At 52.5% G+C, this 14,243-nt stretch overlaps 1 protein-coding gene across 1 annotated transcript; it reads right to left on the reverse strand.

Moving 5' to 3' along the window:
• Positions 1 to 627: 627 nt before the first annotated feature.
• On the reverse strand, positions 628 to 6,190 carry SOX9 (SRY-box transcription factor 9). Its single transcript, XM_032456964.1, has 3 exons — positions 5,369 to 6,190; positions 4,147 to 4,400; positions 628 to 3,512 (listed from the first exon to the last, which is right to left on the reverse strand). Exons 1-3 carry the CDS (start codon positions 5,797 to 5,799, stop codon positions 2,662 to 2,664), a joined length of 1,536 nt encoding a protein of 511 aa, XP_032312855.1. The 5' UTR covers positions 5,800 to 6,190; the 3' UTR covers positions 628 to 2,661.
• Positions 6,191 to 14,243: the final 8,053 nt, after the last annotated feature.

A 14,243-nucleotide genomic window follows, 5' to 3' on the forward strand; every position in this document is an offset into this window, starting at 1 on the left:
TATTAGTTCTACGATGGCTTTGCATCTTCTCAGAGTGAGTTAAACTGCAGGGGACAGAAAAATAAGGGAATCTCATTTCGTTGTCCCTGCAGATAAACCAGGAGACTTAAAGGGGACAGATTTCTCTCTGATCCCCTTCAGGCACTGTTTTATTTGGGTTCCCTTTGCCTCATAAGTGGACACCCATTCCCTTGCTGTGTGTTCATAATCACAGAAGGTTAGCTCTACTAAATTCAGACAAGCAAGTCACCCCCTTTGGCACTCCGTCTACTGACAAGCTAACCAATTTCAGGGCTAATATTACCCCTTTGACTTCTACAAGGGAACACCTTTTGCCCTGAAGCATGAGGGTGTTAAAACCACAACAAACATTTTGCCAGGAGGGCAACTGCTGACGTGTAATTCTCTATGTGATCTAAGGGGGTGGCACTTTTCAAGATTTTTCTATTTTGATTTTTGGGGACACAGTCTTTTCTTCACAGTCAATTTTAGGATTGCCAAAAGTGTGCATAAAAAAATAAAAAGATCGCAATGATCAGGATATCACAATCTCTTTGGTGCCCCAATTCTTCAAATCATCCTTTGAACGAGAGAGAACCAGGTGAGTAAGACCATAGGCCGTTTTGTTTTTAATGCAATGTATATTTATTGTAAACAATAATATACAAAAAAAGAAAAGAAGAGAAAAAGGAAAGGTAAGTTTCACAGAGAAAACAAGAAGTCTGGGGAGGGGTGAAACAAGCAAAACAAACAAAACACAAACACAAACCAAACCTTACCTACAGACAGAGTATGATTTAAATGCCAGGTTTCTTAAGTTACAGAAATATTTTTTTTAAAAAAAGATCTGCTTTTATACAGAAATTGAAAGATGCCATATTATAAGAGTGCTTTAAGATTTTATTCTACTGACTTCTAAAACTGTTAATATATCTTTTTTTAAATAAAAAAAAAAGTTTGCTGTCTTTTTTAAAAAGCAATCCTCAAACTCTCCAGCCACAGAAGGAATTAAGCATTAAGGTCTGTCAGTGGGCCGACTCCCTCCCCCTTCCTCCCTCTCTCCAAGAGAACATGCAGGGGGACACAGATGACACATACTTGCACTGCTTTGTGTCACAACACACACACACATGCACACGCGCACACACACACACACACACACAGTTTAGATGGCCCAAAGACCTGTGGCAGAAAACACTGCAAATGACTCAGTGATACACTACATCTGCAACCTCTCATTTGTACACAAAGAAAAACAAGTTTCCAGTTTGTTTTCAACAAAACAACAAAGAAAAAAAAAAAAGGACAGACAAAAAGGCATTTATACAAATCTAGGACAAGGAATCCAAAGAAACTTGCTTTTAATAAAAAAAAAGATTAAAGAGATAAATAAAAAAAAAAAACTGGTTACAGTTAAGAACATAATTTAACAACAGATGACCATACCCTTTGAGGACGGCTCTGACAACCTATTTTAAAGAAGGCAAATTTAAAAAATAAAAAGAGGAAGTTTGTTTTTGTTTTTGTTTTTAATTAAAACCTCTCCTTACAAAATAAATAATTTTAGCACGTGGAATGTCTTGAAGGTTAACTGCTGGTGTTCAGAGAGGCACAGGTGACGGCGTAAGTGAGGGACTCTAGCATCTGTGTTCCACATGGGGCCCGGGCAGGCAACCAGGGGGCGGTGTGCTGGGGCAGGCACATACTGGCTGCTGGAGCACCCCCCACACAGATTTCTTCTCCTTTGCTTGCCTTTTGCTCCTTTTTATAAGATTGCGGTGAACAAGCAAACACTGGAGGAAATGCACTAAAAGTGGGCGAAAGCATTTTTCAGCAGCATGGTTTTAAGGCTCAAGGTGTTTTTCTCTTGTTGAAAAAAATATATATGATAAAGCTTACCAAGTGCGTCTCTAGACTATTGTTTACTTCCATATTCACAAAATAAGGCCTTTATTTTTCTTTCTAAGGCAACTCCTCCTTGAATCACAAAGCCTGAGGAATTAAGCGAAGCTAACCCCCCAAACTGATCCCATAACACAAATTTGTGGGTTTTTTTAGGTTAATACAACACACACACTTTTTTTTTTGTTTGTTTGTAAGAGAAAGCAAATCTGTACAAAAATACTCTGGTTGCAAGAAAAGCTAGGGCACACTGTTCAACTAAGTAGTTTAGCTGTTGGAAAAATAAGAGCATTTAATTTTTTTATCTAAAAATATGTATAAATCCCCTCAAAATGGTAATGAATCATACACAGTACATACTAAAAATATTTAAAATAGAGAATATTCCTCACAGAGGACTTTTTTCTTTAATTACGGCTAAAAAATAATTACAAAGTCCAAACAGGCAAAGAGTGAGCAAATTGGTCACAACGAAACTCCATCATTCTCCACACTTGCTCTGAAGGTTTCAAGTCCAGTTTCCTGTCGATTGCGCTGGTCCGTCTAGCCAAGAGTGGCCTGGCCACTGATTCCCAACAAGGTGGTAATGCGTTTGAATAGCCAATGTTTCTGTCTTGGAATTTGGGTTCGAGTTGCCTTTAGAGTCAATGTCTTTCAAAAAATAAGAAAAAAAAAGTTCAAAGTAAATTCTGGTTGGTTACGTGTTTCTTCGGTTAATTTTTATGATCATCACGGCCATTATCACCCTCTACGGTCTCCTCAAGGTCTGGTGAGCTGCGTGTAGACGGGCTGTTCCCAGTGCTGGGGGCTGTGGGTTTGCGGGATGGAAGGGACCCCGGAGGTGTCGGCGATGGGCGTGTACATGGGCCGCTGCGCCGGGTTCATGTAGGTGAAGGTGGAGTAGAGGCCGGAGCCCTGGCCCGCCGCGTGGCTGTAGTAGGAGCCGGAGTTCTGGTGGTCTGTGTAGTCGTACTGCGAGCGGGTGATGGGCGGGTAGGAGGGGCTGTAGTGCGGGAGGCTGAAGGGGCTGTAGGCGATCTGCTGCGGCGAGTGCTGCTGCTGCTCGCTGTAGTGGCTGGGGCTCAGCTGCTCCGTCTTGATGTGCGTTCGCTGCGACTGGCCCGGCTCGCTGCTCAGCGTGGTCAGCGTGTGCGCCTGCGCCTGCGGCGGGGGCGCCTGCGGCTGCGGCGGCGGCGGCGCCTGCGGCTGCGGCTGCGGGGCCGCCTGCTGCTGCTGCGGGGCCTGCGGGGGCTGCTGCGGGGGCGGCGGCGGCGCCTGCTGCTTGGACATCCACACGTGGCCCGCGCCCGCCGGGGTCGCCGCCGTGCTGCTGATGCCGTAGCTGCCCGTGTAGGTGACCTGGCCGTGCGTGGCCGGCACCCCCGGGTGGCCATTGGGCGGCAGGTATTGGTCAAACTCGTTCACGTCGAAGGTCTCGATGTTGGAGATGACATCGCTGCTCAGCTCGCCGATGTCCACGTCGCGGAAGTCGATGGGGGGCTGTCTCCCGCCCTCTGACAGGGGGCGCCCCTCTCGCTTCAGGTCAGCCTTGCCCGGCTGCACGTCGGTTTTGGGGGTGGTGGGTGGCGTCGGTGGACCCTGGGATTGCCCTGCAGGCAATAAAAGAGGAAGATGCACAGGGAAATCAACCAGGGCTGTGCAAAGGCTTTAGTCTTAGGAACCCTCCTGGGACCCTCCCTCCCCGTTAAAGTGTCCTAAGGACCCATATGCACTCCGGAGGCGCGATGCACCCAAGATAAGTCGCAGAATGATTAACCTGCCAGTACACACTCGGCAGTCTCCTTTTATCAGGGAAGGGTTTGAGGCCCAGAGGGTCCGGAAGGCCAAGCTGCTACTTGTAGAAGAGCCCTGTGTGTGCTTTTGGGGTGGGGGAGCAGAGAGAAGGGAGAAGTCCTGTGAAGTTGTAAAGGCATTTTACCTCTCAATAAAAATTAATCTGTTAGGATGTGGGGATTAAGTTGTGTGTGTGTGTGTGTGTGTGTGTGTGTGTGTGTGTGTGTGTGTGTGTGTGTGTGTGTGTGTGTGTTCAGAGGCTTCGTGGGACCCTGGGCAGGGAGGGGAGGAGGACCAGTCGCAGGGGTTAGTGCTTCTCTCCCCCGAGGAGGGCAAAGTCCTTAAGCAGAGCCTACTAGGGGGTGGCCTGGGGGTGTGCCAGACGGGGCCGCGGTGGCCTGGCCTGTGGGGGTGGTAGTGGCTTGGCCTGGGGGCCGTGAGGAGACTCACCCGAGTGCTCCCCAGGGGAGTGCACCTCGCTCATGCCGGAGGAGGAGTGCGGCGAGTCGGCCTGCAGCGCCTTGAAGATGGCGTTGGGAGAGATGTGCGTCTGCTCGGAGGCCTCCTCTGCCTCCGCCTGGCCGTTCTTCACCGACTTCCTCCGCCGCGGCTGGTACTTGTAATCCGGGTGGTCCTTCTTGTGCTGCACGCGCAGCCGCTCCGCCTCCTCCACGAAGGGTCGCTTCTCGCTCTCATTCAGCAGTCTGGGGGCGGGAAGGGGGAGGCGCAGAGAAAAAGAAGGACTCTGTGAAACCGGCTGGGCTGTCAGTTCGGCGGGAGGGGAAGGTGATCCCCACCACTTGGATTCTTCGCACACAGCCCCTTTCCTCCCTCCTCCCTGCTTTCCAGACACTACTGCAGCTCAAAAGTTTTCTTAAAAAAAAAAAAAAAAAAAAAGAAAGGAAAGGAAAAGAAAAAAAAATCTCCGTTCTTCTAGTCCGACCTGAGCGGTCACTCCCCGCCCCGCCCCGCCCTCTCCCCGTATCTTCTATTTTGGAAACCCTGGAGATGAAAATAGCTCTCCGCTGCTCTGGCTCCCAGTGCCTTTGCTACTGGAGTTATACCCGCCCCCCTTCCGTCCCCAACACTCTTTAAAAACTTTCTGCAAGGAGCTCCTCCTGTCCCCCGCCACCGCGCGCACACACACACACACTGCACCCACCTATTTCCAGCAGTCTCCCTTCTTCTCCCCCCAACCCTTCCTGCCAGGGGGCCCTCTAGCCTCGGCTTCTTCCCCAATTCTGCATCCCATCCCCTAGGGCGTAGAGCTTCGCGAGAGAGCGCAGTTTGAGGGAAGGAGAGGTAAACTTCAAGTCCCACCCCAACCCCCCCACCTTGGGATTGGACTTCACTGCGGCAGGAGGTCAGGCTGGCAGCCCCCTCCCTCCCACCGTGTCTCCTACTAGAGTTCTCCCTTCATTTGGCTATCTACCCCCGCCCCCGCCCCACCTACCCCTCCCCCCTTCCCCCCAAGAGCAATCCAAGAACTTTGTCAAACTCTGAGCCAAGTTACACCTCGTCCCCACTCCCCCCTCCCTCCCCACCTCTTCGGCTCTGGGACCGGCAACTCCCTCCTGCTGGGAGGCGGGACGCGGAGAGACGGTCCCGGCCAGCGCCCCCCGCCCCCCCTCCTCCCGCCGTCGCGGAGCCCACCCTTCGGCGCCCGCCCTACCTCCAGAGCTTGCCCAGCGTCTTGCTGAGCTCGGCATTGTGCAGGTGCGGATACTGGTCGGCGAGCTTCCTGCGCGCCGCCTGCGCCCACACCATGAAGGCGTTCATGGGCCGCTTGACGTGCGGCTTGTTCTTGCTCGAGCCGTTGACGCGCACCGGCATGGGTACCAGCGTCCAGTCGTACCCCTTGAGCACCTGGCTGACGGCCTCGCGGATGCACACGGGGAACTTGTCCTCCTCGCTCTCCTTCTTCAGGTCCGGCTCGCCCTTGGGGAACGTGTTCTCCTGGGGCCGCGTGTTCTCGGTGTCGGAGCCGGAGCCCGAAGGGCAGGGCGAGCCCGCCGAGTCCTCGGACATGGTGGGGCTGGGGGCGCCAGACAGGCCCTTCTCCTGCTCGTCGGTCATCTTCATGAAGGGGTCCAGGAGATTCATACGCAGGCCCGGGGCAGGAGGCGGGTGGCCGGGAAAGGCGAGAAGCCGCGGCGGCTCGGGGACTCGAGGCGCGGGCTCCTCTCCCCTCGGCTGCCCGGACGCGGGGCGAGCGGCTCCCGGGGAGCCTGGCGCGTCACTCGGCCGCAGCGGCGAGCTTTTAGGAAGGCGCGCAGTGGCCAGCCCGCAGCTGCCCGCTCCAAGTAGGGGAAGGCGAATTGGAGAGGAGGAGGAGGGGAAGAAAGGAGCAAAAAAACGGGGGCGATTGCACCCCTTCTCTTCTCCTCCTGAAAAGAAAAGTTCCTGGGGTGAAACTGGCAAGTCGCGTCGCCACTGAAGTTTCCAGTCAGTTTCAAGCTCCGCTCTCCGCTCTCCAACTCCCAGCTCAGGGGCTCTTTAATAAATACTCCCCCTCACCTTAGAGACCTACAGCCAATCACAGCACGGCATTTCAGGGGTTGGCAGGCAGCTGATTGGGTCCAATTTGGGGGGAGGAGGATTGTGGCACTGGGCTGGGTGACGAGAGGGGAGGGGGGAGCGAGGAGGGGAGTTCTGCCTCTGGTCCGGCGGGTGGGGTGGGGGGTGCTGCGGGGAAGGCGGGGGACCCGGGACGTCCAAGTGTGTAAGTTTGCCTTCCTCTCGTAATGTCAGAATTCGGTGCCGTCTCCGCGCGAATCTTTGTGTGTGTGTGTGTGTGTGTGTGTGTGTGTGTGTGTGTGTGTGTGTGTGTGTACACTAGGATCTCTCCCCACCCCCAAGCATTTCTGTTCACTGCTTTCTCCGAGGTCCCGGGGACTTAGCCGGAGTTTGCAGTGTTAGAAAAGCTGTCTCTCCTTAAAGCGTAGCCCAGTTTCCGCGCCTGGAGCCTGCGTCCTCCGAAAGTGCTTAGAAATTTTCTTTTGAAGCAAATGTTTTGGTGACTCAACGCCCGCTGTTCCTCTGTAATAATCCATATAAATAGATTAACATGCTCTGGTTTGCCGGGGCTGGTGCGGCCGGTCGGGATTCGGCTGCGCTCTTGCAAAGGGAATCAATGAAAACCAAAGTTAAGTCCCCCGCACAGGCTGGCGGTCGCGGCGACGCCGTAGCTCTGCGCTCGCGGGAGCCGTCCCGCGCTTCAGCGACCTTGAACTCCGACAAGTCGTTCTCCAGCCCTCCCGAGCCCCCAACCCGCGGATGCTTCTCAGTGACAGGGCAACCGCTTGGACGTTCTGCTCTTCTCCTCTGGCCGTCAGAACGTCAGCAGAGTTGCCACGGGAAAGAGTTTGCAAACTGTTCTGGCTTTCAGAAATCGAACTTTGCGAATGTGGCTGTCCTGGGCCGCGAGGCTGAGGCCGGGCACCTGGTTTGAAAAGGCCAAACGAATGGGCACCACCGCAGACAAAACACTCCACTTTGGTGGAGTCCTGATGCTTGCCTGCTTTTGCCTCTTTTTTTTTTTTTTTTTTTTTAAACAAAACACCTGGAGCGGTGAAGCTCCTGTCGTCCTGACTTTAGTCGGGTCCTTTCCGACTTGCAGACATTCCGGAGTTCCGGGGAGAGGGTGGGGGTGTCTCTAATGTATTTCAAGTATGATTTGAGCACAACCTTCCTGTTTACACGAACTGCTTAGAAGCCTGGTTGGGTATCTGTTCTGGGGAAGATGAAAAATCTTTGTCGCCTGCGGGTTACATGTCTTCAAAATCACAAATAAACGCACAACTGTGGAAAATTCAATTTTTAATACCCCCTCCCCTTTCTGGCTCTCGCCAACGTTCACCTCCGAATTAATTGATTGTTTTTGTGAATCGGCCCGCATCATATCAAAGACTTGCTTATTTCTAATTTGCAAATTGTGGACACTATTACAAGATTTCAAAGAATGTTTTCCTTGAAGAAGTTTTTGAAATCTCGTTTTCTCTCGTTTTCTTCCGAAGAAGCCGACATTTGTTATAGAAATATGGAACTGTTCAGAAGATAGTAAGTTACAAGCCTTTAAAACAGTATTTACTTTTTAAACGAATGTAACTCACAAGTGGATATCTCCAGTACCCTACAGCCTGTTTACACGTTTGAGACCTCATACAATAGCTTGCGTTTGTGGCTCCGTATATAGGCTTGGAAAGTATAAGAACAACTTCGTCCTGGCTTGGAAGAAAAAAGCCCCGCTTAGTATGGACTGATTTCTGTGTCCTAGGGAGAGGACAGTTGCTAGTATAGCTGTGTGATTCACACAGACACCTGACCCAGGAGGGAACCCATAGACCAGAACTTCGGGCAGAAGTTTTAACCGGGCAGTCTGTACTTAGTTACATTTTATTGTAATTCCTGTATTTACTGGTATAAAGGCAGTGAAGACGACTGTGACTTGAAGATATTTTGGAATACTCCACTAAATATTTGTGAAGATAAATACGTACATATAAAAATACTTTTAATACAATTATGTAATAGGAGATACGTAATATATAACATGTAAAACCATGAACTACGGGTGTATATACCTTTTCTGTTCGTTTGATGCCAGCGGTTTTGTGTTCTTGTATCTTATTGAAAATTTATGATAAAGTTTTAAATAATGGACTGCAATTTTTAGCTGTATCCAGAGGGGGCGCCAAAAGCCCAGAAACTGTCTAACTCAGAAACTGCAGGAAAAGTTAGATGGTGACTGGGCGGGGGAGGTGGGGGGATGTGTTCCATTCAATCAGGACTGCTTTGCTGCCGAGATTTATCTCGGCAGAAATTCCTACTCGATATTCCCTCCCGTGCGAATCCACTTCTGGGCAGCCCAGTTCGGGGAACTGGGAGGTGTGTGTCTATAGCGAACTGGGCAAAAAAAAAAAAAAAAAAAAAAAAGCGCGTTCGAGATGCCTGACATTTCTATTCTGCACAGAACGGGACACCGAGACCACAAGGACCCCCATCTCTCAAGTGCCAAGCGTTGCCCTTTGCTCAGTGTGCCAGGATCAGGCCAATTCTGACGTGTGGGCACCGTCGATTAGCCAGTGGGGCGGTCCTGCATTTTTGCAGGTGCTCTGGTGCCTACACCCCCACCTCCGTGCCGGGACTCATTTCGCTCGGGTGTGACTTTTCCGGGTCGCCCTTGACCTCTCCTCCCTGCCAAGGGAAGAACGCTTGCAGTCTCCGACCAGAGAACCAGAGTCAGAGAGAGCCCGAGGGGAAAGGAACCCTTCACAAGGTTCCGATTACAGATCGGGAAACTGAGGCTGTTGGCCCAATTTCAGCCAGAGCATTCTGCCAGGAACTAAACAGGCTGGTGGGGCTGAGGGAGGGAAACGGCGCAGATCAAGGAGAGGGACAGGCAATGGACCACATTTCACCAATACAGGACGTGCTTTCGGGTCCAGCTCGGGAGCCAGCGCCGCGAGGTCTGCCGCCGGGAGCGGAGACTTGGAGGTGCGAGGGGATCCCAAGGGAGACCTCGGGAAACCGAGGTCTGGGATCCGCCCCCTCCCCCCTTCTCTCTCTTTCGGCATCCGGGACCGGCGCCGGGCTCAATTTCCCCAGCCAGGGCTGCCAATCTCCCTCCGCGTCTACGCGGGAGCCCAGGCGGGAGCCCAGGGTTGCTGGCGCAGAGCGCGTTTCGCCGGCTCTGTGGGGCGGAGCAAACGCTCGGTGCCTGGGGTTTTCTGTCTTGGATGGTGGTGGACGGTGTGGGCTGATAAGGTTCCCTTTACCTGGGGAACTAAGAGCCACTACCTCCCTCTCCAAAATTCCTTAGCAAAAGTGGGGACTGCGTCTAAATCCGTTTTCTGCGGGAAGGCAGGTCCTAGAAAGTGGGGAGGGGGGCGTGAAAACAGCAGCTTCTCCCAAAGATCTCAGCCCTGGGCCACGTTTTCCATAGAGGTGCTCGGGGGCAAGGGACACCCTTTCTCTCTGCCAATTCCCCTGACCGGATTCCTTGGAGGTAAAAGACCTCTATCCCGGGCGGGACACTGAGGTCCCCGCGCCCTCCCTCCGCTCGCAGCCGCTCCTCGGTAATTAGCACTTTTCCCTGGGCATGGAGCGCGTTTGCCCGTCACTCTTCACGCCCGACACCAGTTCTCTTTGGAAAAGAACGGCAGGTAGGCTTGTCTCAGGACAAGCGTTGGGCTGGACAGCAGCAGCAAAAGGCATAAGGAAAGCCCCAGGTAGTTTCGTAGGTACGCAATAAGTATCTGTTGACCGGCCAAATAAATATGACCTTTGGACATTTTGCCCGAGTGTGTGTACGTCCCATCACAGGCCTGCAGACCTCCCAGCGACACGTTCCGTAAGCGCATGTGGCTGTATGTTTCTCCGTGTATATTTCTCCCCAAACGGACGCCCTACTCTGGGAGGCTGTCCGACATGTGTCACCCAAGACCAGCGCCCCTAAAACTGCAGGCCGAGAGGGAAACTTCAATTTTCTTCCCTTCTCTCTTCTCGAAGAGAAGAGGGGTGAGGTGGACGGGAGGTATCGAGTGAGAGGCATGAACCGTCAGTATGCTCCCCCGGTGACCCAGCCGGCCCCGGGGCAGCGGCAGCGGCGGCTGCAACCCAGCGCGGCGCCCCGGGGGCGCGGACCAGAGCCAAAACGAGAAACTGGACGAGCTGGCTAGTCCAGGACTGGCTGACTATCTGAGGGGGAAAGGAGGTGTGGGAGTGGGGAAGTCCCAGTCCCAGTCCCAAAAGGGACTTTGCTCCCAAAGGGAGCGTGCTCTCCTTCCTTTTCCGAAAATACCTGTTTTTAGTCAAGGTACAAGGGAGCTGCGCGTCATTCGGGTTCCCTCCACTCATCCCTAGAAGCGGGAAATTGCCTAGGCCAAGTTTTTTTTTTTCTTCCTTCCTCAGTTTTCCTCTTTTAAAAACCTCTCAAGCATTTTCAGCTGAAGGTGCTTTTTTGCCTTGCTAATTCAAAAATACAAATAAAAAAACCCTCGAGGCAGCGGTGCCTCCTTGGCAGTGGGCTCCGCGGGGTCCAGGGGCTCACTTCGAGCCAGCGAGCTTCCTCCACAGATAGATAGAGGATTCCCACCTGCCTCCCCTCGGGTCCCCCTTTCGGTCTAGGGATGTTCGGTCCCAGGGATGGAACCGACAGAAAAGAGCTCAGATTCTCAGGACAGTTATGTACGATTTCCCAAAGGGATGGCAGGCTCCAGAGCGACAGCTTCATCTCAGCCTAAAGGGACTCTAAACAGTTGCTCCCCCTAAGATGCCCTAATGGGTGGGTGATTATTTCAGATCTTTATTGTTCGAAGGAAATGTGTCCATCAAACCGCGAAAACAGAGAAATGTTCTTATGACACAATTCCGAAGGTAACCATCAGAATTCAAGACAAATTATCTTGGGTCTTCTTCGCAATCCTTTTCTATCTCAGCAGGTCCCCGGAGGCCCCGGGGCAGAGCGCATGCCCCCAGTTTCTGGAACCCATACGTTCACTGGGCCAAGCCGGGCGTCCTTCATTTTGCGGGTTGGGCTCCGCTTTGGAGCGGTGTGAGCGAGGAGCGAGGGCAGAAGCGCGCAGCTGGGTCGCCTGCCCTCCGGTTCGGTCCCGCGCTCAGGCGGCAGCGCCAAGGCCATGAGGTCAGCCCCCAACTTCCAAGTGTCCCCGGGAGAGACGTCTTAACGCGGCGGGCTGTGGTCGCGGACGGTTCTCGAAGCTGTGACGTCGCAAAACCTGCCGAGGGTAGGCGGACCGAGAGCCTGACTCAACAGCCCTGGGGCTTCGCCAAGTGGGGGCCACAAAGAACCCTGGGCTTCCCGCCTTGCCACTGTTTATTTCAAATTAATTTCTTGGGACGCGTCGCTGTCTGCAAACCTGCAGGAGAGACAGGCAGCATTATTACCGAATCTGTCCCGGCTTTGTTTCAAGGGAGAAGCAAGGAGTGTCTCTGGTACTCTCCCAACTTCCAATAGGCAGAGAGGGGTTTTGAGAGAGCAGTTTGTTTCTTTCTTTTTCTTCTTCTCTCCCTCCTTCCCTCCTTCCTCCCTCCCTCCTTCCCTCCTTCCTTCCTCCTTCCTTCCTTCCCCCTCTCTGGCACACGCAAGGCTCTTTCACTGATGTAAAAGACGGTTCATGCCTCTTTAATTGCCACCTACCCCCCCCCCTTTTTTTGGATGAGTATGAAATTTGGCCTGGCATAAAAGACATAAAGGAGAGGGACAAGTTTTTGTTTTGTTTTGTTTCGAAATCATTAGGACTCAGAAAATCTCCCAGTGTTCCTGTCATGGTCTTTAGGACAACATGTGCTTATGTCCAATGGGAGAGTGCAGATTACATCTGTCACAGCCATTCTTCTTGGATTGGAGCTTGCTTCTCCCCCAATTTCCAGGTGGGCTGAAATGTGAGAGAAGGCTCCGCAGAGCAGGGTCTGGATGAGGCAGGAGTGGTTGCAGAAACTGCTTCCCTTTCGGTGCCCCTAAAGCTCACAAAACTGTCAGCTTCGGCTGGCAGAAGCGGAATGGCTGAGCACCCTCCCTACAACGCAGAGACAAACAGCAGTTACAGGTATAACTTAGGGGCAGGGTCACCACAGAGTCAAATATCAGGGCATCTATCATTCTTCAAAAGGGACGGGCAATCTTAGCCCTCAATGGAGGCACCTCTCCCTTACACACTCACTTTCTGGGAGCCGTGGAGACCTCTCACAGGTTGGGAGGTTCTCCTCAGTAACCAGGAGAAGACTGGTGTCTGGTGGAGGGAAGGGCGCTATCTTCAGTAGGAGAGGAAGGCAGGGTGGGTGGTCTTGGCTCAGATGCTCTGCCCAGGCATTCACTCCCTTCTTCCAGGGTCTGTTCCTGGCCTGTAAGGGAGCCCCAATCCAGCTTTTGTTTGAATCGCAGCTGTAACAAACGCATGAGGTATGGTGGGCAGCCAACCAGGTGGCCGCCGGGACTTGCGAATTTTCGAGGTGTGGGTGACCACCACGGAAGGCCGTGCAGGACCTGGAGGAGTGGGGTGACAGGTCTGAGCGTCGGTCGTCTCTAGGACCCCAGATGGTGGACTACAGTTCTGGGTAGAGGAAGACATCTTATCCTCTCCATCCCTTTATACCATCCCCTGTCGTCTTTCACTTGTCTTCTCTTTCCCAGCGAGCCCAACAAGGTTAATCCTTCTCAGATCCCACCTAAATCAGTTCAGCAGCTATCACTTGATGGGCCTCCTATGTGCCTGAACAGCCAAAGGGGACAAGGTGGGGTCCCTGCTGTCATTGTCTCCGTCAGAATTCAGCCTCTGAATTCCACCCATTCCCTGCTTTGCTCTCTGGGCTCCCTGGGTCCTGAGACCCTCTCTCTCCACCTCTACCACAGATTCCCCTTTTCTTGCCCTGAAGGAACTCATGGGTCACAGAGAGCTGCTCCCCATCCTTGCTGCTCCATCAAAGTGCTGAGGGGAAGACAAAGCAGGAGGGAGCAGTGGTCCTGAGCTCCTGGCTCAGTGTCGGACCCCCTTCCGTCTCTTTCCTCGTGCCCCCAGAAGTCCCCTCTCGCCTTCTGTCCCTGGTGATGTTGCACTGCTCTGGGCCGGAGCCATCCATCGTCTCCCCTGCCCCCTTTCTTGGTCCAAGCCCAGAAAGGCCTTGTAGTGTGTGGTACACTTCCCTCTCTCTTTGGGGGACATCTGCCAACCAGCGCAGTGGTGATGACAGTTTCCAGATGATTTTCCAGGAGCAAAGAAATCTTCTGGGGGAGGAGAGAGGGGCACTGGCCAAACGCTGAGTGGGCTGAACATTGTGGTTCCGGGAGAGGCCCAGGGAGGTGGAGTTCTCTGAGGCTCCAAGATTTCTTTTTCCCCTTTAGATTCTGCCTAAAGCAAAAGTCACTAATTGCTTTTTATTTTCCTGGCACTGAGGAGGCTCCCTTGGTTCTGAGCCTCCTCCAGGAATGGAGGTCTGAGGAAAGCAGGCCTGCGGAGTGATATCGGTGGGAGCATTTGCCTCCAAGCTCACTTCCTCAGCTCAGCGAGCCCTGAGACCTGCTTTAGCCAGCTCTTGGGTTAGTATTATTAGTGAAGAGGACCGTGCCATTTAGACAGAGGATGGCGTGAACACTCACCTACCCTCTTCCTTTGTCCCTGGGCTTCGTGGCCCGACCCCGTTTCTGCAAAGGGCACTTTGATTTTTCAGTCAAACAAGCCAGGAAGTGGGGGTGAGGTTGCCTTTGAGATTTAAGGCTGGGTTCAGAGAAAAGACTTGATTTAAAAAAATCCCAAGCAATGCCTCCGTAGAATTTCCTTAGAAAGAATTACTGATTTGCCTTCATTTGCTCATTTCTGAGAGTAGCCCTAACTCTTTGAGTCTCCTCCATATTTTTTTGGTTGTTTCTCAATGGCTCATGTATGAAACTGGCTCAGACATTCTGGATTTATGTACTGGCTTATTACCCAACTTCAAGACTTTCCTTGCTCGTGGACTGGGAAGATTTCCTTACAGCCTTTTCTTGAAGCACTCCTTTCCCTCTTTAAGGAAGAGTGTCTCTCTCAAGA

The sequence above is a fragment of the Camelus ferus genome, chromosome 16, assembly GCF_009834535.1.
Source record: "Camelus ferus isolate YT-003-E chromosome 16, BCGSAC_Cfer_1.0, whole genome shotgun sequence".
Lineage (NCBI taxonomy): Eukaryota > Metazoa > Chordata > Mammalia > Artiodactyla > Camelidae > Camelus > Camelus ferus.